Below are 23,437 nucleotides of genomic sequence, written 5' to 3'. Positions count from 1 at the left end.
CTTATTTCTTGAAGGATTGGAAAAGCTTTAAAAAAATTAATGCAGGGTACACAAAGGCATAAGGCGATATAATGTAGTGAAAGAATAATGGTACAGAAGTCTAAATAAGATAATACAATTAAAGAACATAAAGTAATAAAAAGCATGGACTGGGTGGTGTATGATAGTTTTTAAATAAAACCGACAGGCACACCAAGAAACGTTTCTTCTGAAATTCTGCCATAAGAATATGTTCAAGTAGATCAAAAGCAAGAAGGCTGTGAGGAAGCCCGAGAACGAGATGACCAGAAATAAAAAGGGGAGTACAGGCCACCCTAGAAAAATGAGCTCTGTGCTGTGGAGGATGCGGAGAAGATAGCAGCGTTTGAAGAAGATGATTCAGAGGAACTGAAGCAAATAACTGGGAAACTGGAACAACTTGGCAAACTAAAGATTAGTAAATCACCAGGTCTGGATGATGCTCTCGCCAGAGTTTGAAAAGAACTCAATTCTGCAATTGTAGATCTCTTGCTGGCAGTCTGTAATCTATTCCTAAAATCAGCCGCTGTGCCCAAAGCCTGGGGCGAGGGCAGTGTTATTTATTTATTTATTTATTTTATATACCGACGTTCGATCGAGATATCACATCGGTTTCCAGATAACTAAAAGAATAGGGTAGTAACAGCCCTATTTTACATTATAACATTGTAATAAATATAATAAATTATAACATTGTAATAAAATATAACGAATTGTAACAGAAATAACAGGATTACATGGAACATTTGATATAGTATATAACATATGTACATAAATGACTTGTTGATGAGGATATTTTAAGGTTAAGGTTGGCAAGGAGGGTTGAAAGGGGGGAGGGGGGGATAGGTGGGAGGAAGGTGGTGCAAGGGAGGGAAGATGGTGATGCTTGTGTAGGGGGCGTGGTGTGTTGCAGTTGCATTTGGGCAGGTTACGTGTCAGGTGGGAAAGCTTTTAGGATGCCAGGATGCCAGGAAAGCTTTTAATGCCAGGAAGTGATCTGGGAAGCTAGGGACAAGTCAGCCACAGGTAACACAGCAGAAGCTACGGGTAAGAGCAGAATTTCTGATCATTTGTGGGGGAAATGAGGTTCAAGCCACCGCAGGGAAGAGGAGAGGGTTGAGCTGGAGCCCCTCCCTCCTTTTCTGTAGGGAACAGGGAGGGAAGAGCAAAAAATAGACAGAAAAGGTTTAAATTAGCAGATGTTTGAAACTTATCATCAAGTCTTGAACTCTGCCCTCGATGATTGTCACTACTGCTGACAAACTTCAGACTTGTGCTTATTCAGCTCCTTTCTGTGTCTGTTACCCAGGGCTGAATTTGTGGTGGAGCAGCCCAGAATGGGGTTCTGTCACCTTTTTTTTACAGAATCCAAGGAAGCAGAGTAAATGACTTCCAGCTCCCCTGCACCTCAGATCATTTCTGGCAGGGATCATGGCCGAGGTGAATGCGCGTTACCCCCAGCAGCTATCGTCTTCCCAGGGAAGGGAAAGGGGAGAGTGAATGGAGGGATTGGAGGAAAGCAGAACGAGGATGGAGGGAGGGGAGAGAAAGTGATTGAGGGTCTTGGTGGGGCTGTGGGTTGCGTGTGGGGGGGGGGGAGAGTGAGGGGAGCAGAGGGACTGTGAGGTGAGAGTGGTGAAACAGTGAGGAGCAGTCTGTGAAAGGCGATTGGAGGGGGCAGTGAGAGTGAAGGAGAGGAGGGGGCGGGAACGCGTGAGTGAAGGACAGAACAAGGTGCCGCTCCCTTACTTCTCCCCCAAGGAGGCAGAGGAGGAGTCACATTTGAATTCCTTGCCTGAGGAGGGCAGGTGGTGCACCCCCAAGGCAGAGCAAAGCCAGCTTCAAAGAGGAGGAGAGAAGATGGAGAGGATCATTTTCTAGAAAGGAGGAATTAGTGACCATCAGGGGCGGGGGACTCAAGATCCAACAGAAATTGGAGGTGAGGCTTGGGGGCTCAAAGATCACTGGAGGAATCTTGGGAGGTGGGGAGAGGAGGCTTGGGATGGAGAACCGGGATCACCAGGGCAGAGAGAGAGGGCTCCATTCTCCCTACCCTCCTCCTCCTCATCTCAGTGACCCTCCATCATCTCTTCAACCTCCAGTTTTTCTTCGCCCATCATTTCTTACTGAGCTCTGCTGGGAAAGAATGGCTGGGAGTTGAGCACTGGTGTGGGTGAGCTGGGGATGAAGGCTCCTTGGGATAAGGAGGAGGAAGAGGGTGTTTGAGTTTGGGAGCGAGGTTTCCTACCTCCCCCTATCCTGGCACCACTTCTGACACATCCACTTCCTTTCTGTCTACAAATTAAGCCCTTTTGAGTAGACAAGATGGAATGGGGGGCATCCAGCACGGATTCAGCAAAGGGAAGTGTTGCCTTGTAATCTGTTAGATTTTCTTGAAGGTCTAAATAAATGTGGATAACAGTGAGTCGGCCAATAAAGTGGTTCTGTATTTTCTGGACTGGTGGATCTGCAGTCAGTCCCTGGGCCAAGCCAGTGGTCACAATCAGAAGTGGGAGCCCTTGTTTTTTTCTACTGGACCCTGGATGGAGTCCCTGGTTGAGCTGTGCAGGCAGAGCCAGGAGCAGTGACCATAGTCATGCGGCCAGGCAGAGGCTCAGTGTAAACAGAGGAGATGGTAAGAGCCCTCGACCAGGTGGTTGTGAGCAGGTTATACTGCCAAACTAGTGCTTCCTTAATAAAGTTACCTCCTGACCCAGAGTCCAGGGAAGCCTGGGTGTGGATCATGATCTCTCTGATGCTTAGGAAAACAGGGACCACTACTTATGGAGAGTGAGAGATCTGGCCTGGAGTTGCCTCTCCGACCAACCCTAGGTGAGGGAGCGTCTCGACTTTTCAAGGCAGCGGCTAATGAAGTGTCCCAGACTGGCACAGTAGAGGCAGAGATTTAACTGTCTCTGACTGTGTTTTTCCTCCTCGGTAAGTTTGGATCGATCCAGTTGCATAGGTGGCTAGAAGTCTCTCATGAGGAACTTTGTCAAACGCCTTCTGAAAATCCAAGTATACTACATCTACCGGTTCACCTTTATCCACATGTTTATTAACTCCTTCAAAAAAGTGAAGCAGATTTGTGAGGCAAGACTTGCCCTGGGTAAAGCCATGCTGACTTTGTTCCATTAAACCATGTCTTTCTATATGTTCTGTGATTTTGATGTTTAGAACACTTTCCACTATTTTTCCTGGTACTGAAGTCAGGCTAACCGTTCTGTAGTTTTCCGGATCGCCCCTGGAGCCCTTTTTAAATATTAGGGTTACATTTGCTATCCTCCAGTCTTCAGGTACAATGGATGATTTTAGTGATAAGTTACAAATTTTTACTAATAGGTCTGAAATTTCATTTTTCGGTTCCTTCAGAACTCTGGGGTGTATACCATCCGGTCCGGGTGATTTACTACTCTTCTGTTTGTCAATCAGGCCTACCACATCTTCTAGATTTACTGTGATTTGGTTCAGTTCATCCGAATCATTACCCATGAAAACCTTCTCCGGAGCGGGAATCTCCCCAACATCCTCTTCAGTAAACACTGAAGCAAAGAAATTGTTTAATTTTGTCCATTTTTACCACCAGTTACTTGGTTCAAGACATCTTGTTGCTCTGGATACTCTGGGCCAATTCTGGTATGGTTTGGAGAGTGGACAAGTCCATCGAGTCCTTGGCCTCAGCAGCTTTGTAATGGAAGTGGACTCTTATGCTGTGTTGTTGTTGTTGGCACAGCCTAGGAGGCAAACCACTTAGGGCTAAGCTGACAGCTGATGAACATGCCCTAGGCTGGACCTTCACCTATACCAGCCCCGTTCCTCCACAATTGAGCCCTTGGGTTCCAGAGGCCAGCAGGATTTAGGTGAGAGTCCCACAGAGTGACTGGAAGAGAGAGAGTCCAGAGCCGGACCAAGGTCAGGGCATGGCGCGGTCAGGCAGATACCAGAGTCGGTCCAAGGGTCAGGGCTGGTAGTTGAGGTCTGAAGCAGAAGACAGTGGTAAGTGCTAGGGAAGAGAGTCGTCCAGGTCTGTAGCAGAGGTCAATACCGGGCAGTCAGGTGAGGGACCAGGATGAGGCAAGACAGGGCAGGATGAACTGGAGAGAGCAAGGTAGACTGCATGAGGCTGGGCAGGCTGGAACTCAGGAATGCTGAGCAATACACAATGCATAAAGCAGGAGAATCTGTTGCTGAGGCAATGTGTTGTGTGGAGCCCGTGCTTAAATAGCCCAGCAAGGCTGATGTTATCAGAAGGCGCTGAGAGTTTTCGCCTTGGGGCCTAGATAAGGTGCGAGTTTGCACTTGTGCACATCTGAGGGGTTGGCAGTGGCAGTGTTGAGATGGCGGCAGGTGTCATGAAGAGCTGGGGTGCCATGCTGGGCTGATACAGAGACCTCAAGACTGCTTCGGGATGAGTGCTGCCAGTCATGGGATGATCCGCGTCTGGCAAATGTTACAGAAAGTAATAAAAAAAAAAATTCAAATAGCAAATTTATCTAAAAAAAATATTCAATAGCAAAGACAGAGATCCACAGAGGAACTAGGAGGACAAGAAAAGGAAAATTAGTTTCTTACCTGATAATTTTCATTCCTGTAGTACCTAGGATCAGTCCAGACTGCTGGGTTATGCCTCCTGTCCAGCAGATGGAGTCAGAGAAAAGCTGAAAAGCACCCCCTAGATATACTGGTGTGCCACCTGTGATCCCTCAGTATAAAGAATATCAAAGCAGAATGAATCATAGAAATATCCACTCCTGCTGAATAGTAAACTCCTTTAACTCAACCAATGACTAGATCAAGTAGGCCTAGTGCTCTGAAAACACAAACAATCTTGTCTCCCTATATGAAAATAGAAAACCCTGTATAACTTGCCTGAAACTACGCATCAACACGTATTCCGATACTTTGCAGCTGCAGGAACTGTAAGGAGACAAAGGAACAGAAAGAAATACGAGTGGACTCTCCAGTAGCAAACAGACTTGGGCGGGTGTCTGGACTGATCCTAGGTATTACAGGAACGAAAATTATCAGGTAAGAAACTAATTTTCCTTTCCCTGTACGTACCAGGATCAGTCCAGACTGCTGGGATGTACCAGAGCCGCCTTAAATGGGGTGGGACCCAGAGAGTCCTGCTCGAATCACAGTGCTACCAAAAGAATCCGCCGACGGATCACGGATATCTAACTGATGATGTTGAGCGAATGTATGCAAGGACTTCCAAGTGGCCGCCCTGCAAATCTCTTGGGGAGACACAAACTGACTTTCAGCCCATGATGCCGCCTGAGAACGAAGAGAGTGAGCCTTAAGCCCATCCGGTACAGGCCGTCCGCACCCAATGTATGCGGAAGCAATCGTGCTTTTCAACCAGCGGGCGACAGTAGTCTTGGAAGCCTGAAGTCCCTTCTTGGGGCCATTCCACAAAACAAATAGATGATCCGACCGTTGAAAATCATTAGTCACCTCCAAGTACCGCAGAAGTGCCCGACGGACATCCAAACGCCTCAGATCCCGACCTTGAGAAGAGCGGATATCCTCCTCAGAGAAGGCAGGTAATTCCACCGCCTGATTGACGTGGAAGGCCGAAACCACCTTAGGCAAGAAAGAAGGTACCGTATGCAGGGACACCCTGGACTCAGACATACGCAAAAACGGCTCCCTGCACGACAATGCCTGAAGTTCCGAAACACGACACGCTGAAGAAATAGCCACTAGAAATACTGTCTTGAGAGTTAAATCATTCAAAGTGGCTCTCTTGATAGGTTCAAATGGAGAAGCGCAGAGACAGCGGAGAACTAAATTCAAGCTCCAGGATGGACATGGAGCCCTAATAGGGGGACGCAAATTCCTAACCCCGCGTAAAAAACGAGCAACGTCCGGGTGGCAGGCAAGAGAAGAACCATCAATCCTACCCCTCAGACAGCCCAGGGCTGCTACCTGCACACGAAGCAAACTGTAAGTTAAGCCCTTTTTCAAACCGTCCTGCAAAATTCGAGAATATGCCCCAAAGAGGCCCTCCGTGGCGACAGCTTTAACTTACTGCACCAGGAGTCAAAGACCTTCCAAACTCTAGCATAGTCAAGAGACGTCAAGGAATTGGGTGCCCTGAGAAGAGTAGAAATCACCGCTCCTGGGTAACCCTTCTTTCTCAGTTGTCTCTGCTCATAAGCCAAGCCGCTAGACAAAAGCAATCCGCCAGATGGAAAGATACTGGGCCTTGACTCAGAAGAATCGGGAGATGACCGAGACGCAATGGACCGTCCACCGCCAGAGTGACCAGATCCACGAACCACGGTCTTCTTGGCCACTCTGGGGCCACTAGAATTACCAGACCACGGAAGTACCAGCGCATCCACCCCTTCCAATCCATGTTCCCTCCTTCGACTGAAGAAGCGAGCCGCTTTGACGTTTCGCCGAGTCGCCATTAAATCCAAGTGCGGTGTCCCCCAACGTCGAGTTATGAGTTGCATCGCCTCGGCCGACAGTTCCCACTTTCCTGGATCCAGGTCTTGTCGACTGAGAAAATCTGCCTGAACATTGTCCACGCCTGCGATGTGTGAGGCCACGATGCGGGTCAGATTGCGTTCCGCCCAGGCCATTAACAAAGTCGCTTCGGCAGCCACCGGGTGACTTCTTGTGCCTTGTTGCCTATTTATATACGCCACGGTGGTCGCGTTGTCTGATAGAATTCGCACCGCCCGATGGTGCACCATCGGGAGGAGTTGACGCAAGGCCAGACGATCCGCCCGGGTCTCCAAGCGATTGATGGACCATGTGACCTGCCGGGGGGACCATCGTCCCTGCACTGCTCGGGACTGACAGACTGCCCCCCACCTGGATAGACTGGCATCCGTCGTAACAATGATCCAAGGTGGAGGTTCCAAGTCCACCCCCTGAAGGAGATGGTCTGGTATTAACCACCAACTGAGACTGGACCGTGCTGGTTCTGGCAAGGGCAATAGCATGTTGTAGTCTTCTGACTTGGGATCCCAACGGGAAAGCAGTGCCCCCTGCAAAAGACGCATATGAGCAAAGGCCCAAGGGACCATTTCCAGAGTAGAAGACATATGCCCAAGTACCTGTAAATAATCCCAGGCTGTAGGCAATGGCAGTTCCAACAGGTTCCGCACCTGAGCCATTAAATTGACCATTCGTTGTCATGGAAGAAACACTTTGCCCACCGAGGTATCGAATCGGGCTCCCAGAAACTCCAGGTGCTGAGTTGGGGTTAGATGGCTCGTCGGGAAGTTGATCACCCAACCTAGCGCCTTTAGCTGCTCCACCACTGACTGAACTGCTAGCTTGCACAGAGCTTCTGACTTGGCCCTTATGAGCCAATCGTCCAGATAGGGATGCATTAGTATCCCTTGACGGCAAAGAGAAGCCATGACCACCACCAATACTTTGGTGAAAATTCTGGGGGCTGTTGCCAAACTGAACGCCAGGGCGCAAAACTGATAATGGTCCCCCAGAACCATGAACCTCAGAAATCTCTGATGGTGCTCCTGGATTCCAATGTGGAGATACGCCTCAGTTAGATCCAAAGAAGCCAAAAGTTCTCCCTTGTGGACAGCCGCAATGACAGACCTCAGAGTCTCCATGTGAAAACGCGGAACGCACAAAGCTCTGTTGACCTGTTTCAAGTCCAAGTCCAAGATCGCTCGGAACATTCCTTCCTTCGTTGGAACCACGAAGTAAATGGAATACCGACCGGTCCGATGCTCGGCAGGCGGGACTGGGACCACCGCTCCCAGCGCCCGTAAACGGTCCAACATCTGCGCAATAACTTGCTGCTTTGCCAGAGGGCCACAAGGGGACACAAGAAACAGATCTCGGAATGGGCGAGCAAAATCCAAAACGTAACCGTGACTTATAACATCGAGGACCCACTGGTCCGATGTTATCTTGACCCATTCCTCCCGAAACAGGGTCAGGCGACCCCCGATTAAAGGAACGGAGGAATGGGCCGGTGCTGCTTCATTGTGCCGTCTTATTGGGGGTAAAGGCATGCGATGCCCCCAAACCTTGAGGCCGTCTGCCACGAAAGGAGTGCGTCCAAGCCTGTGACTGAGATGCCTGTTGTCTCTGTGCGGAGGAAACACCCCTCCCCGCACGGAACCGTCATTGACCACGAAAACGGCCTCTGAAATTCCCAAAAGTGCGAAACTGCTTGGGCTTGTCCTCGGGCAACTTGTAGACCTTATTGTCCCCCAAGTCCTTATTGAGCTGCTCCAGCTCGTCTACAAACAACCATTTCCCCTTAAAGGGGAAGGAACCTAATCAGGACTTGGAGGAAGCATCCGCAGACCAGTGTCGAAGCCAAAGCAAGCGCCTTGCGGATACCGCCGAGTACATAGTGCGGGCGGAAGTCCGAAGGAGATCATATAAGGCGTCTGCAGTATATGCGACCGCAGATTCCATGCGGTTCGCCTGCTCCGCCTCTTCAGGCGGTAGGTCCTGGGCCGTAAGCAATTGCTGTACCCAGCGAAGCGTAGCCCTCTGCATGAGGCTGCTACAGACCGCGGCCCAGACACCTAATGCAGAAACCTCAAAAATGCACTTTAATAAAACGTCCAGCTTCCTATCCTGGAGATCCTTAAGCGCTGCTCCCCCCGTCTCGGGAATTGTAGTCTGTTAAATGACGGCCGTGACCGCCGAGTCCACTTTGGGTAGCTTGAGAAGATCTAATGACTCAGCCAGGAGGGGGTACAGCTTCTGGAAAATCCCATTTCCTAGATACTATCTGAAATAATTTTGGATGAAATGGGAAGGTCTGAGGGGGTCCCTTAATTCCCACCAAAACAAACCCCCCCCCCCCCCCCCCCCGGGGAAACATCAAGCTCTTTCAAGACCTGCGGGATTAAGGGATCCAGCTCGTCCTTACCAAATAAATGGAGGATCTGGGGGTCATCCTCTTCAACCGGGACATTTCCCTCTAAATCACCCCCTACATCCTGAATCAAGGGGTCTGGGAACAGGACAGCTGGCTCTGCATCCCCCGGATTTACTGGCGGCCGGGGACAATGAACCCCTGCATTCCCAGCGCCTGCAGCGGACTTGGAGACTTTGGGAGGATGCGGGTCCCTCTCCCCCTAATCAGCCTCTGCCTCTAGGAAAGCTCGATGCATCAGCAGAACAAACCGCCAAGGAAATGGAACTTGCCTTTTTAAAGCTGTCTCCGCGGGTCTGGGGGGGGGAGGGAGAGGGGGGTTTATGCGCCGCAAAATCTCAATCTTGTTGTGGGCTGAGGGCCGGAGGAGAATCAGGAGGGAAATCCCCTCCGTCCGCTGCATCCTCGCTGCTCGGCATGGGCAAGATGGTCGCCGCTCCCTCTTCGAGAGGGGGCGGGGCCGGCCTCTGCCCGCGAGCTGAGACACTCTCCGCGTTTTGCGCGGCCGCAAAAGGGGTGACCCACGGGCAATGCTGGGCCTCCGAGAGGGTCCCTCGCCCCCGGGGAGACAACAGGAGTAGAGACCCTCTCGAGAGAGCCGCGACCCCGACTCCCCGCAGGTCGTGCAGGCCAACGTACGCGGCTTAGCAGCCCAAAGCTGCTAGAGCAGGAAAAAAAACGCGCGCGAAACAGCAGAGCTGTGACTGAGGTAAAATAAAAACGCGCCAGGTGACCAGGCCACCCCCTCCGGAGTCCCAGGACCTTAGCGAGGAAGCCCGTGCCAACGAAGCGATCAAACAGCCTGCCACCAACAGGACTTCCTGTAAGCTTTATTTTATTTATTTTATAAACGTAAAATCTGATCCCCGCTTCTTTCCTGTGATAGTTGAGCCCCCTTCAGAGGTGAAACACCCCATGAATATACATACGGGGGGGAGAGTGACCGGCCCAGCGGTGAATACTCCCCCTGGTCCCAAGGGATCTCTATCTCCGGGAAATAGGCCTTAGGGCACTGCCCTGCCAAGAATCAGACCCTCGCCCAGCGCATGTTAGAAGAAAGGACAGAAACCAAACCTATCCGCTGATCTAATTACCTTAAACAGAAGAAACTGATCTAGTCAAAGGTCAGCAAAAAGTCAAACCTGAATAACCAAACTCAAATTTAGAAAGGATCAGGACCGCAGGTTATGCCTCTCAATCTGCTGGAGTCAGAGATAATACTGAGGGCTGGCAGGTGGCACCCCGGTATATCTAGGGGGTGCTTTCAGTTTTCTCTCTGACTCCATCTGCTGGACAGGAGGCATAACCCAGCTGTCTGGACTGATCCGGGTACGTACAGGGAAAGACTTAATTTGGAAAGATAATCTTACAAAATATGAGACATTGTATCAAGCTAAAAACAACCCATATTTAGAGCAAGAAAGTCTGTAACAAATCCAACTCATGATATTGCTGATGGAGGGATTCTCAGAAGGCAGCACTAATCTCTTAGCAATGGTCCGTAGGGTGAGCAGGGTCCCAAAATAGATATTCCACCTCTTTTTATATAGAATGCCAAGCAAGGGAGGTCTCTAGGGCCACAAATTGAGTCCTAGCTCCTGAAAATGATCCAAACATATAACTGAATGAGCAAAAGAAAAATGCTTCATATTTATTCCTTCTGTCATCTTTCACTAAGAAAGAAATACACTTAGTTCCACGTGGTAAATAATACTTTCATAGACTCTTTCCTACCTATTGCCACCATGAGATAGGTGAACAAAATATAGAAACCTAGAAGTGATGGCAGAAAAGGAGCAAATGGTCCATCTAGTCTGCCCAGTAGCATCTGCCGTGCCATACAGGTCACCCCTATACTTATCAGTTTCTCAGACCGTCAAGGTCAGGGCCCTTGTTGGTTGCTGTCTGAGTCCAATGAAAATAAACAATTTACTTGCAAGTTACTGCTGTGCCATAGGTTGCTATGCACAGACATGGGTGTTATTCCCACCTTGTGCCACTTCTCTCAAGGGCATACATGGCCATCACTTATGTATGGACATGAGCACACACAGCAAAACCTGCTGCACTCCCATTGTTCTCCATCACCAAACAGGCTGAATTAGCCATCTGACAGCACCTACTTCATAGAGCTTTTCCTCTACTGAGCATGTGTGGGAGTTCCCTCACGGAAGTTGCCTCGTGAGCCTCTCAGTCTTTTTTTCATACCAGGCATTAGCATTGGCACATACCCTTTATGACGTGTAAAATATGTTACATTTTTTCAAACTCTGTCTTGGCTCGCTGCCTCAGCAACCCTCCCCCCCCCCCCCCCCCCCCAAAAAAAAAGGAAACAAAATGTCTGACTCCAAGAAGGCCGCCCTCAGTAGTTTCAAAGACTGTACATATATCTATGGTAAGAAGATGTTTATGACCACTGGCCATGACATTTATTATGTCTCGGGTCTGATCATGATGCACCTAACTGCTACCAGTGAAGCCGGATGTCACCATAGACCCAAAAATACAGAGCCTGGAAAATGGAGAAGCTGTACAAGTCAGTGAAGAGCAGTAGCTATTCTTATTCCCGTAGTGGAGCCTCTTATAGCTCCCCAAGAGCCAAGCTGAGCGGGCGCACCTTGAATAGTCTTTCCTCATCTGTGAAGCCTTGATGGTCAAGTAAGTTGTGAAAATGCCATTCTCAGGTTTCCACAAGCTACTGAGCAGCTTGACCCACTGACAAAGCAGCACCAAGCCTCAGCATGTTGACATACCGCTCAATGGCACATCAAGCCCCAGGGCCTTTGCATCAGTCCTCTACATTGGAAATGCTTCTGACCTGGGAGCCCTTGATGTCTCGAGCCTTGGAGATTGGGTTGATGCTAACGATGCACCGGGCCTCTGTGCTACTGATGCAGATGTTTCTTAAACTGCAGATCCCTTTGACTCTCTCAGAGAGGTTGGGAGGTGTGAAGGGTGATATGTTCCAGTTACCACCTCCTATCTCAAGGGCTGTTTCTCCATCAAGGCTACTAATACAAGGTCCTTGTTTAGAGACATTGGATCCTATCTGTTCAGTGGCTTTTTTGATTTCTACACACACCTCATGTCAGCTATTCCAAAGTCCAGAAGACCATCAAGATTTTAGAAGAGGATGTTCCCCAGCACCTGGCCAAAGAACATGTCACCCTTAGACCAAATGGTAAAGTTGGTGAAGACCTTCTGGTGACTCCCTGGTGACTAAGGACTAGGAAGGCATGCTTCAACCTCTCCTCTCCAAGGTATTGGTCATGCTTCCTCAAGAGGGAGTCATTTGCGCCAAGCCCAGAGACAATTCATCAGGTTGCGATGTGTATCCGCAACTTCTGGATGCAGAAGAATGCATGTGCCACCTCATTCAATCAGTTTACAAGGCTTTCAATACTTTGGAGTACACCAAATCTCTTAGCTAAGGCCTGGTAACATGCCTACCTGGTGCAAAGGTGGCGGACCTCACAGTCCTGGGGAGGAGCCGGCTGTCGTGGTACATTGGGCACCAACGACATAGGAAAATGTGGGAGGGAGGTTCTGGAAGCCAAATTTAGGCTCTTAGGTAGAAAGATTAAATCCAGAACCTCCAGGGTAGCATTCTCTGAAATGCTCCCTGTTCCACACGCAGGTCACCAGAGGCAGGCAGAGCTCTAGCGTCTCAATGCGTGGATGAGACGATGGTGCAAGGAAGAGGGATTCAGTTTTGTTAGGAGCTGGGGAACCTTTTGGGGAAGGGGGAGTCTCTTCCGAAGGGATGGGCTCCACCTTAACCAGGGTGGAACCAGACTGCTGGCGCTAACCTTTAAAAAGGAGATAGAGCAGCTTTTAAACTAGAACAAAGGGGAAAGCCGACAGTCGCTCAGCAGCTCATGGTTCAGAGAGAGGTATCTTCAAAGGATACTAATGATGCATTAGAATTAGGGCATCCCGACAGTGAGGTTCCAATAATTAGAAAAGTAGTCCAAGTGCCTGTAACTAAAAACTCACCTGAGCTAAAAAAAATTCTAACTTATCCTTTTCAATTAAAAAGCAGAATGAAAATACAAACAAAAAACAAACTTTGAAATGTTTGTATGCTAAAGCCAGAAGTCTAAGAAGTAAGATGGGAGAATTAGAATGTATAGCAGTGAATGATGACATAGACTTAATTGGCATCTCAGAGACATGGTGGAAGGAGGATAACCAATGGGACAGTGCTATACCGGGGTACAAATTATATCGCAATGACAGAGAGGAGCACCCGGGAGGAGGTGTGGCGCTTTATGTCCGGGATGGCATAGAGTCCAACAGGATAAACATCCTGCATGAGACTAAATACAAAATTGAATCTTTATGGGTAGAAATCCCTTGTGTGTCGGGGAAGACTATAGTGATAGGGGTATACTACCGTCCACCTGGTCAAGATGGTGAGATGGACAGTGAAATGCTAAGAGAAATTAGGGAAGCTAACCAAATTGGTAGTGCAGTAATAATGGGAGACTTCAATTACCCCAATATTGACTGGGTAAGTGTATCATCGGGACACACTAGAGAGATAACGTTACTGGATGGAATAAATGATAGCTTTATGGAGCAATTGGTTCAGGAACCGACGAGAGAGGGAGCAATTTTAGATCTAATTCTCAGTGGAGCACAGGACTTGGTGAGAGAGGTAACAGTGGTGGGGCCCCTTTGCAATAGTGATCATAATATGATCAAATTTGAATTAATGACTGGAAGGGGGACAGTGTGCAAATCCAAGGCTCTCGTGCTAAACTTTCAAAAGGGAAACTGATAAAATGAGAAAAATAGAAAAAAAATGAAAGGAGCAGCTACAAAGGTAAAAAGTGTGCAAGAAGCGTGGTCATTGTTAAAAAAAAAAAAACCAAAAAAAAACAAACCATTCTAGAAGCACAGTCCAGATGTATTCCACACATTAAGAAAGGTGGAAAGAAGGCAAAACGATCACCGGCATGGTTAAAAGGGGAGGTGAAAGGAGGAAGTGACGTCACTCCACCGAATGGCGGCCTAGGGAACGAGCTCCCGAACTCGATCTTCAAAATAGCAACGTTTAGAGCACAGGACCTCCCATTTAGCGGCGAAACGAGGGGACGGACCGCGAGACTATAATATGCAGGATGTCAGTAAGGAAGAAAATTACCGACTGAAAACACTTCTCCTTCGACCATGCGAAGTCACGGCCTCCCGGAGCAGTGCTGGAGGAGGGAGAAGCCCGCGAAAATGGCGGCGAGACCGCGTCAGCAGCAGTGAGTGAAGTGCCATCGCCCTCGACCTCAGCTGCGGACACGCTTCCTCTTACCTGCGGCAACTTTCAAGCCTGGTTTGGGGACCTCAAGGAGGGGATGGGCACCATGAAAGCTGAGATTAAGGCGATGACTGTGGAGCTGCGCCATGACCACGAGGAGCGAGCAGCAGGTCGGAGACGTGGAGGAACATCAGGAGTCTCTGCAGAGGGAGGTGAAATTGTTGCAAAAGTCTAATAAAGAATTGAGGACATGGGTTGATACCTGGAAAACCACTCGAGGCGGGGTAATTTGTGGTTCAGGGGGATCCCCGAGGAATCTGCCTATTTGGACTGCAAAGTGGTGATAAAAGACATATGTGAGCTCATCTTATTTGATAATAATCCCCGGAATGGAGATCGGAGATCATCCTGGATAGGGCTCATAGAGCCCTGGCTAAGTTCCGGGGCAATCAGCCATGGGACATAGTGGTGTGGTTCCACTCTTATCAGATAAAAGAAAGAGTAATGGCGCAAGCACGAAAACGGAAGGACATTATCTGGCAGGGATACCCTATTGAGGTATTTCAGGATTTGTCTGCTCATACCATCAGGAAGCGACGGGAGTTTAAGGAAATTGTGACGGTCCTCCGTAAATGGGACATGCGTTATAAGTGGCTCTTTCCTTTTGGACTCTCCTTCACCATTCAAGGAACAACAACTAGAGTCCATACGGTGGAAGAAGCCAGAAAAATCCTTGCTGCTGCTGGGATGATATCATCACATGGAGAGGATAACTCACAGACCGCAGAGCACGACCGGAGAGATAATCCTCAGCGATGGCAGAGAGTGCAATCGGGAGGCAAAAGGCTACATAGGAACTCAGAGGGATCCACTCCATCTTTAGATCTCAATAGCTGAAGTACTACACTTGCAAGCTTTTTCAAGCACAGTGTTCTTTCTTTCCTACTGTTGGAGGTTCATGGACATTTGAGACTTTATACATCAGGCATATAGCTGCATGTTATGGACAGAGTTAGAGTGTTGGCTTATTAATGCTGCCAGTATTATACCACTATGGTATTCAGTATTTGAGAGGTCGGATTAGGGTCCCTAGGGGGAACTTTGAGTGACCATTCCTTCTATAGAAGAAGAGGGGGGGAGGAGCAGGGAGGGGTAGTTAGGGGGCCTGTAAAATATGGTTTAGGGGAAGTTAGGCAGGTTTGGAAGTGGGGTGGATCTTATAATTTGTTTGACTGGTGTATAGCACTATGGGCAATAGGGGGTGCTACTAACTATGGCGGGCACAATTAAAGTGTTATCATGGAATGTGAAGGGCTTACATACTCATTACAAACGTAAACGGTTTTTACAGGATGCCCTTAATGCCAAAACAGATATTCTGTTTTGACAAGAGACACATTTACATGAGAAACTAATGACTTCCCATCATTTCCCAGTTCAGTATTATGCGGCGGCTACGGTCAAAGGCAAATATAGTGGGGTTGGCATTCTTTTTTCTAAAAATATAATTGTTGATGTGCAGACAGTCGTTCGGGACCTAGAAGGTCAATATCTTCTTTTGAAACTTAAAATTGGCCATCAAGTTTACATGGTAGTGAATATTTACGCCCCTAATACGGGCCAAGGACCCTTTATAGATAAAATTGCTGCAGTTCTGAGGCAATGGGCAGAGGGAATGGTGATAGTTGGTGGAGACTTCAATTTGCCCTGTTATCCATACCTGGATACCAGTACGGGCAGCTTCGCCTATTCTAAGACACATAGAAAATGTCTAAGGAACTTTATGAAGGAATGGGATTTGGTGGACATATGGCGACATATTCATATCTCCGAGAAGGATTACACTTTCTTTTCTGCAGCTCATGGTTCATACTCTAGGATCGACATGTTTTTAATAGATAAAAATGTGGTTAATTTTGTAAAGGATGAAAGTATTGACGTGTTTACCTGGTCTGATCACGCGGCAATTAGTATTTCCCTACAAGGATTAGGTGATCCGGGGGGGTGGGAACGATTCTGGAAACTTAATGAGAGCTTACTGGAAGATAGCCAGTATGAACTCCAATTCCGTCAGGAAATGGAACAATATGTCGCAGAAAACAATATTAGGGAAATATCTCCTATTACGGTTTGGGATTGCCTTAAGGCGGTAGCAGGAGGCAAGCTCATTGCGCGAGCCACTCATGTTAAGAGGGAGAGAGAAAATCAGAGATTTACAATACTCCAACAAATAGGGAAACTGGAAATACGCAATAAGCGGAGTCCGGATCCCCAAGTAAGCTCTCAGTTGAAATGCCTACGGAAAGACATAGAGCAATTAGATGTGTGAACTATTGTACATCAATTAGACAGGGCGAAACAGGATTACTTTGAGGGAGGTAACAAAGCGGGCAGGCTGTTAGCTAGACACCTCAAAGCTAGGATGAATCTTAATCAAATCCTTAAGATCCAAAATGAGAAGGGAGAAATGCTGTCAGAGAAGGCGGCCATTAGAGATCGATTTACCCAGTTTTACCAACAATTATATTCTAGACGACAGGACATATCACAGGGCGATATTCAGGCCTACTTGTCTGATATCAACCTCCCACAACTGGGGGCTCTCCAACAGGAGATGGTAAACAAGGAAATAACGGAATTTGAGGTTGAGCAAGCCATTAAGGGATTAAAAATGGGTAAGTCACCTGGGGTGGATGGCTTCTCTGCGGGATTTTATAAAAAATTAGGTAATATTGTCTCCGGGCCCCTAACCAGAGCTTTTAACCATCTGCTCCATGGCGGGACAATTTCAGCTCATGCTAATAAAGCGGGAATCACGATCCTGGCCAAACCAGGCAAAGATCCGACACAGTGTGGGTCTTATAGGCCTATATCGCTAAACGCTAAACGCCTGAGGGGAGTCGCGACTTCTTTAATTCACCCGGATCAGACCGGGTTTGTACCTGGCAGGCTTGCATCAGATAATGTGCAATGGGTACTAGATTTGATATGGTGGGGACAGGAAGAGCGGGTGCCCATGGTCCTTCTTACAGTTGATGCCGAGAAGGCATTTGATATGCTGCATTGGGACTTTCTGTTAACTGTATTAGATAAAATGGGGCTTGGAGGCAACTTTTCTACTTGGATTATGGAGCTGTATTTGAAGTCCCTATGCATGTATCAAAGTAAATGGGGGCTACTCCCCAACTTTTCAAATTGAACGGGGAAGAGGCAGGGATGCCCTCTTTCGCCGCTGTTGTTTGCACTCTATCTTGAACCCTTGGCGGAGGTGATTAGATCAAAGGGGGAGATACAGGGCCTACAAGTGGGAGCTCAAGAATATCAACTCTCGCAGATGACATTTTATTCACCATCTCTCATCCTGAGTTGTCGTCGGAACATTTATTGTCTGCATTGACCAGATTCAGTGCAGTTTCTGGATACCGCCTGAATGCAGAAAAATCTGAACTGTTAAATATCTCTGTTCCATCGGCTCAATTTGACAGGTTACAGAAGAAGTTTCCGTTTAAGGTGGTCCATAAAAGCCTGGAATACCTAGGAGTTAAAATTGGCCCTAAGTTAGAAAACGTATTTCAGCTCAACTATGGGGGATTATGGTCCAAGATTGTACTACATGAATTTTAAAACTCACATATTGTAAGTCCTTAGATCTGCATATTATAAACGTTGCTTATTGCTTCATTTGAAATATATATTAGATTGGACAGATTTTTGTATTATTATTGTGCAATTGTTTGTGCTTACTGTTATAGATTACTGTAATTCACTGTACATAGGTCTTCCAAATTCCTCTATTTGTGCCTTACAGATTTTACAAAACTCTGCAGAACATCTAATTGTTAGTGGCCTTCCCTAGGGTCATATAACACCGATCTTAAAAAACAGCGCATTGAATTTAATTTGTTTACAATTATCTTTAAAATTATAAAGCAGGAAGCCCAAGTTACTTCATCTCTTCATTAAAATTCTGTCAAGTGACACGTGCCTTGCGTTCTCAGTGGAAGTTCTTATTGGAGGTTTCCTCTGAAAGACGCTAGGAATCAGGCCCTCCCCTTTGGAATTCCTTGCCAGGCTCTCATCGAGCAATTGATGATATAAAGGCGTTTCAGAAACAGCTGAAGGCTATTATTTCAGACAGCTTATTTTTAGTTTTTATAGTTTATTAGCTTTATTGTTTGTTTATATTTTATTATTGCATTTTATTTTTAATTACTGTTTAATGTTTTTGCTTAAAATCTGTAATTGGCCTGGTGTAATGTATTTCATAATATGCGGAATATAAATATTTTTAATAAATAAATAAAATGAAGAGCAGAGATGAGGCATCTTTTCTCCAATCAGTCGCTGTTATCTCCTCACTGCTCAGTGACCAGTGTCCACCTTGCACATCATCTAGAACAGCAAAGGGAATGATTAGAAAAAAAAAAAAAAGGTGCACCAGAAGCAGGAAGGCTTTAGTGGAGAAAAAGCTCTAAACCAAGAGGTCATGGCAGACTCGGGAGAAGCGTGGGGAAATGTTCCTTTGTAGAAAGTGTGGTGGATGCATGGAGCTGTCTCCTGAGGGAGGAGTGGAGGCCAAATGAATCTCAGAATTCAAAAAAGCTTGACATAGGCAGAGAGGATTCTTACAGAATTCAGGATGAAGCCTGAGATCAGGACTGGGCAGGTTAGGTGGGCCTTGCTGCTATCATTCTCTCTTTCCATGTGACACGCACACACACACACATTCTGTGCTCTTCTATCGCAGGAACCTGTGGGGTGCTACTGAGGAAGGTGAATGGAACAGCCATCGTACAGCTACCTTCCAAGAGACAGATCCAGGTAAGAACTGGGGAGAGACCCTGAGGAAGAGAAAAAGAGAACTATCTAGAGAGCAAGCTAGGTGAGAGACTCAATGTTCATGTAACTGTAAATATGTAGAACTAGAGAGTCCGCATGGCCTGTACATGCCCAGGTCGCACTTTGAATACTGTGTGCAGTTCTGGTCGCCACATCTCAAAAAAGATATAGTTGCGATGGAGAAGGTACAGAGAAGGGCGACCAAAATGATAAAGGGGATGGAACGGCTCCCCTATGAGGAAAGCAACGGTAACGTGGAATAGACTTAGTGTTTGGGTACTTGTCAGGTTCTTATGGTCTGGATTGGCCACTGTTGGAAACAGGATGCTGGGCTTGATGGACCCTTGGTCTGACCCAGTATGGCATGTTCTTATGAGGTTAGGGCTCTTCAGCTTGGAGAAGAGATGACTGAGGGGGGGGGGGATATGATAGAAGTCTACAATATAATGAAAGGACTTGCACAAGTCAGGTAATAGAAGGACCAGGGAGCACACCATGAAGTTATAAAGTAGCTCATTTAAAACAAATCAAAGAAAATTCTTTTTCACTCAGCACATAGTTAAGCTCTAGAATTCATTGCCAGAAGATGTGGTTACAGCAGTTAGTGTAACTGGGTTTAAAAAAGTTTAGATACGTTCCTAGAGGATAAATCCATAAACTGCTATGATGGTAATTAATAAGCAATAGTAGCTTGAGATCTATCTAATATTTGGGTACTCGCCAGGTTCTTGTGGCCTGGTTTGGCCTCTGTTGGAACAGGATGCTGGGCTTGATGGACCCCTGGTCTGACCCAGCATGGCATGTTCTTATTTATTTATTTAAACGCTTTTATATACCGACTTGTCAGGTTCATCTCAAAAAAGATATAGTTGCGATGGAGAAGGTACAGAGAAGGGCAACCAAAATGATAAAGGGGATGGAACAGCTCCCCTATGAGGAAAGGCTGAAGAGGTTAGGGCTGTTCAGCTTGGAGAAGAGACGGCTAGGGGGGGATATGGTAGAGGTCTTTAAGATCATGAGAGGTCTTGAACGAGTAGATGTGACTCGGTTATTTACACTTTCAAATAATAGAAGGACTAGGGGGCATTCCATGAAGTTAGCAAGTAACACATTTAAGACTAATCGGAGAAAATTCTTTTTCACTCAACGCACAATAAAGCTCTGGAATTTGTTGCCAGAGAAGGTAGTTAGTGCAGTTAGTGTAGCTGGGTTCAAAACAGGTTTGGATAAGTTCTTGGAGGAGAAGTCCATTAATGGCTATTAATCAATTATACTTAGGGAATAGCCACTGCTATTAATTGCATCAGTAGCATGGGATCTTCTTAGTGTTTGGGTAATTGCCAGGTTCTTGTGGCCTGGTTTTTGGCCTCTGTTGGAAACAGGATGCTGGGCTTGATGGACCCTTGGTCTGTCCCAGCATGGCAATTTCTTATGTTCTTATGACAACCGTTTGCACATCGTGTCGGTTTACATATAACTTAAAACCAGGGAATATATAGGCATAGCCTTTACATAGAACAAAGAACAAGTAAAAACAGTAGTAAAACAAAAACTAAATAAATTTGGGGGAGGGAGTCAACAGGGAGCAACAAAGGTTGGGATGGGGTGGGAAAAACAAGGAGGGGGTGGGGTTATATACAAGGCATCATAAATAGGTACAATGTTGTTTCAGGCGATTGTTCGAGGGAGAGAAGACGGGAAAAAACAGGGGGGGCTGGAAAAATGTGATGGCTATATGTGGGTCACAGAGGGACCACAGAATTCTTTCCAAGGCCAAACTCTTGCCTTTTTCTCTCTTTAGGTGCTGGAGACCTGCATGGTCACTGTGGGCCGAGTTTCAAACGTCGATCATAACAAGCGTATCATTGGCAAAGCCGGGAGGAACCGCTGGCTTGGCATACGCCCATCCAGTGGGAAGTGGAAAAGAAAAGGAGGCTGGGCAGGTCGCAAGATTAGGCCACTGCCCCCTATGAAGAGTTACGTGAATCTGCCCCCTGTGACCACAAGACTCTGAGCTCCTGCGGCCTCCAGAGAGGACATGGGCAAAGGGTGTGCACAAGGCCACTGGGGCCCCCAGCACTTTACTGTCTCTGCGATGCGAGCTTCCCAAGAGCATCAGCAAGCCATTGGCTTGGATTGTATTAAATATTAAAGACTTGTTTCTAAATAGCAGCATCTGTCTTTAAATCTTTTGCAAAGAAGGGGTAGATTGGTCATATATATGAGTCTCTTACGTTAGGAAAACCAATCTTCTACCTGTTGCAAAGCCTTGTGACCTTACTCTACCTCATCCACCATCAAACCCCTCCAAATGCTACAGAACGCCGTTGCTAGAACCATCATGAATGCCCGTAAATACGACCAAATAACCCCCCTCCTAAAAGACCTCCACTGGCTCCCTATCCCATCACATATCCTCTACAAGACCCTCACTATTATTCACAAATCCGTCTACAAACACAACTCCAGCTGGCTCAATGAGCCCCTCTGATTCATACCCTCCACCCGCCCTACCAGAGCAACTCTTAAAGGCACCCTGCACACTCCATCCTTCAAGAATGCTCGCCTCTCCTCCACAAGGGATCATGCACTCTCAATTACTGGCCCCACCCATTGGAATGCACTACCCCCAAACCTCCGCCTTGAGCCCTGCTCCTTCAAATTCAAGAAAAAGCTAAAGACTTGACTTTTCCACCAAGCCTACCCTGACTAGGTCCATGCACATAAATTCATCCCAACTCATGCCTTCTAAGTTATTAAGTTAACTTGTTATCTCTCCAGTTTTTCTCTTCTTGCTGACCTATTCACAATTGAATTTACTTAGCTCTCTCTAGTTGTTGCACTATCTTGTCCCCTCCCCATTTCCCTGTTCTTTGTATTTTCCATCTATTTTTGATGTAAACCGATATGATGTACCCACTAATATCGGTATAAAAAGCCTTTAAATAAATAAAGACTAGGACTGGAGCTTCCTTAAAATATCGAAGTCTTATTTCCGTTTACATTTCTGAAGGCCAGAGACAAAGCCTGCGCAGATGATCAGAATCTGGTGCTTGCCTTCTTTATTTATGGAAATACATTTATAATCTGTTTCCATGAAATCCTGTCCAAAGCAGAGAATAGTAGAACATTCATATAATCATTGGAAGAAACAACACAGGATGAATAAATAACCAAAAAATTACAAATCTCAATTAAAACTCAGCCAGAGGCTTGAATAAATAAATTATCCTCCCCCCGCAAATCCTTGGCCAACGAGTTCCACGATTGTGGACCTGTAAGTGCAGATAGGCAATCCCTAGTTTTCTGCAAATTAAAAAGGTTAAAATTTGGCAGAAGAAGCAAGTGTTGGTTAGAAGAATGCAATATGCGGGACATGACACTTTCACTACCCCCATAAGCCACGTTCTGGATAAGGGTCCACGTTTTAACTGAAAGTTCTCTGTGCTTCACCATGATTATAACCTGGGCAGCTGCTATTTGAATGACATCTAAGGCACGCAACCAAATCAGTAAGCAAATTTGCCAAATTTTAGGTATTTAGGCAGCATGGTTTTACCAGAGATAAATTTTGTTAGACAAATCTGATCAATTTCTTTAACAGGGTGACCAGAGACTTGGATCAAAGGATTTCAGCGAGGCCTTTGACACGGTTTCATACAGAAGACTTATAAATAAATTGTGTGCCCTTGGCATGGATCCTAGAGTGACTGACTGGGTTAGAAACTGGATGAGTGGGAGGCGAAAAAGGGTATTGCTAATGGCGTTTTCTCTGAGGAGGGGTTATTACTAGTGGGTGTGCCTCAGGGATCGGTCCTTGGTCCTGTTCGTTTCAACATTTTTGTGAGTGACATAACAGAAGGGTCTTTTTGCCAATGATACCAAAATCTGTAACAAGGTGGACAGCCAGGAAGGAGTGAAAACATGGGGTGGGATCTCGAAGAGCTTAAGGAATGGTTTAAGGTATGGCAGCTAAGATTTAAGGTTAAAATATATGGAGTCATGTATTTAGGATGCAAAAACCCAAGGGAAAGGTACAGTTTTGGAGATGAAATTCTTACGTACAAAGGAAGAGCGGGATCCGGGGGTAATTGTATCTTATGATCTTAAGGTGGCCAAACAGGTAGATAAAATGACAGTAAAAGCAAGAAAGATGCTTGTCTATATAGAGAGAAGAATGGTCAGCAGAAAACAGAGGTAATATTGCCCCTATATAGGTCCCTGGTGAGACCGCACCTTGAATACTGTGTACAATTCTGGTCACCGCATCTCAAAAAAGATATAATTGCGATGGAGAAGGTACAGAGAAGGGCAACCAAAATGATAAAGGGGATGGAACAGCTCCCCTATGAGGAAAGACTAAAGAGGTTAGGACTTTTCAGCTTGGAGAAGAGACGACTGAGGGGGGATATGATAGAGATGTTTAAAATCATGAGAGGTCT

The 23,437-nt window shown here is 46.7% G+C and overlaps 1 protein-coding gene across 5 annotated transcripts in view; it reads left to right on the top strand.

The window, feature by feature from the left end:
• MRPL2 (mitochondrial ribosomal protein L2) overlaps positions 1-21,167 on the top strand; it is a 35,056-nt gene extending 13,889 nt beyond the window's left edge. For all 5 annotated transcript variants that reach the window (XM_029592797.1, XM_029592800.1, XM_029592796.1 and 2 more), the window contains 2 exons: positions 18,904-18,977; positions 20,797-21,167. In XM_029592797.1, the coding sequence (XP_029448657.1) occupies positions 18,904-18,977; positions 20,797-21,009 (287 nt within the window). In that variant the 3' untranslated portion in view covers positions 21,010-21,167. The remainder of the gene's footprint in view (positions 1-18,903; positions 18,978-20,796) is intronic.
• The last annotated feature ends 2,270 nt before the right edge of the window (positions 21,168-23,437 follow it).

This window comes from Rhinatrema bivittatum, chromosome 3 (genome assembly GCF_901001135.1).
Source record: "Rhinatrema bivittatum chromosome 3, aRhiBiv1.1, whole genome shotgun sequence".
Classification (NCBI taxonomy): domain Eukaryota; kingdom Metazoa; phylum Chordata; class Amphibia; order Gymnophiona; family Rhinatrematidae; genus Rhinatrema; species Rhinatrema bivittatum.
The sequence above is the reverse complement of the archived record's forward strand: the minus strand, read 5'-3'. Positions and strand labels throughout refer to the sequence as shown.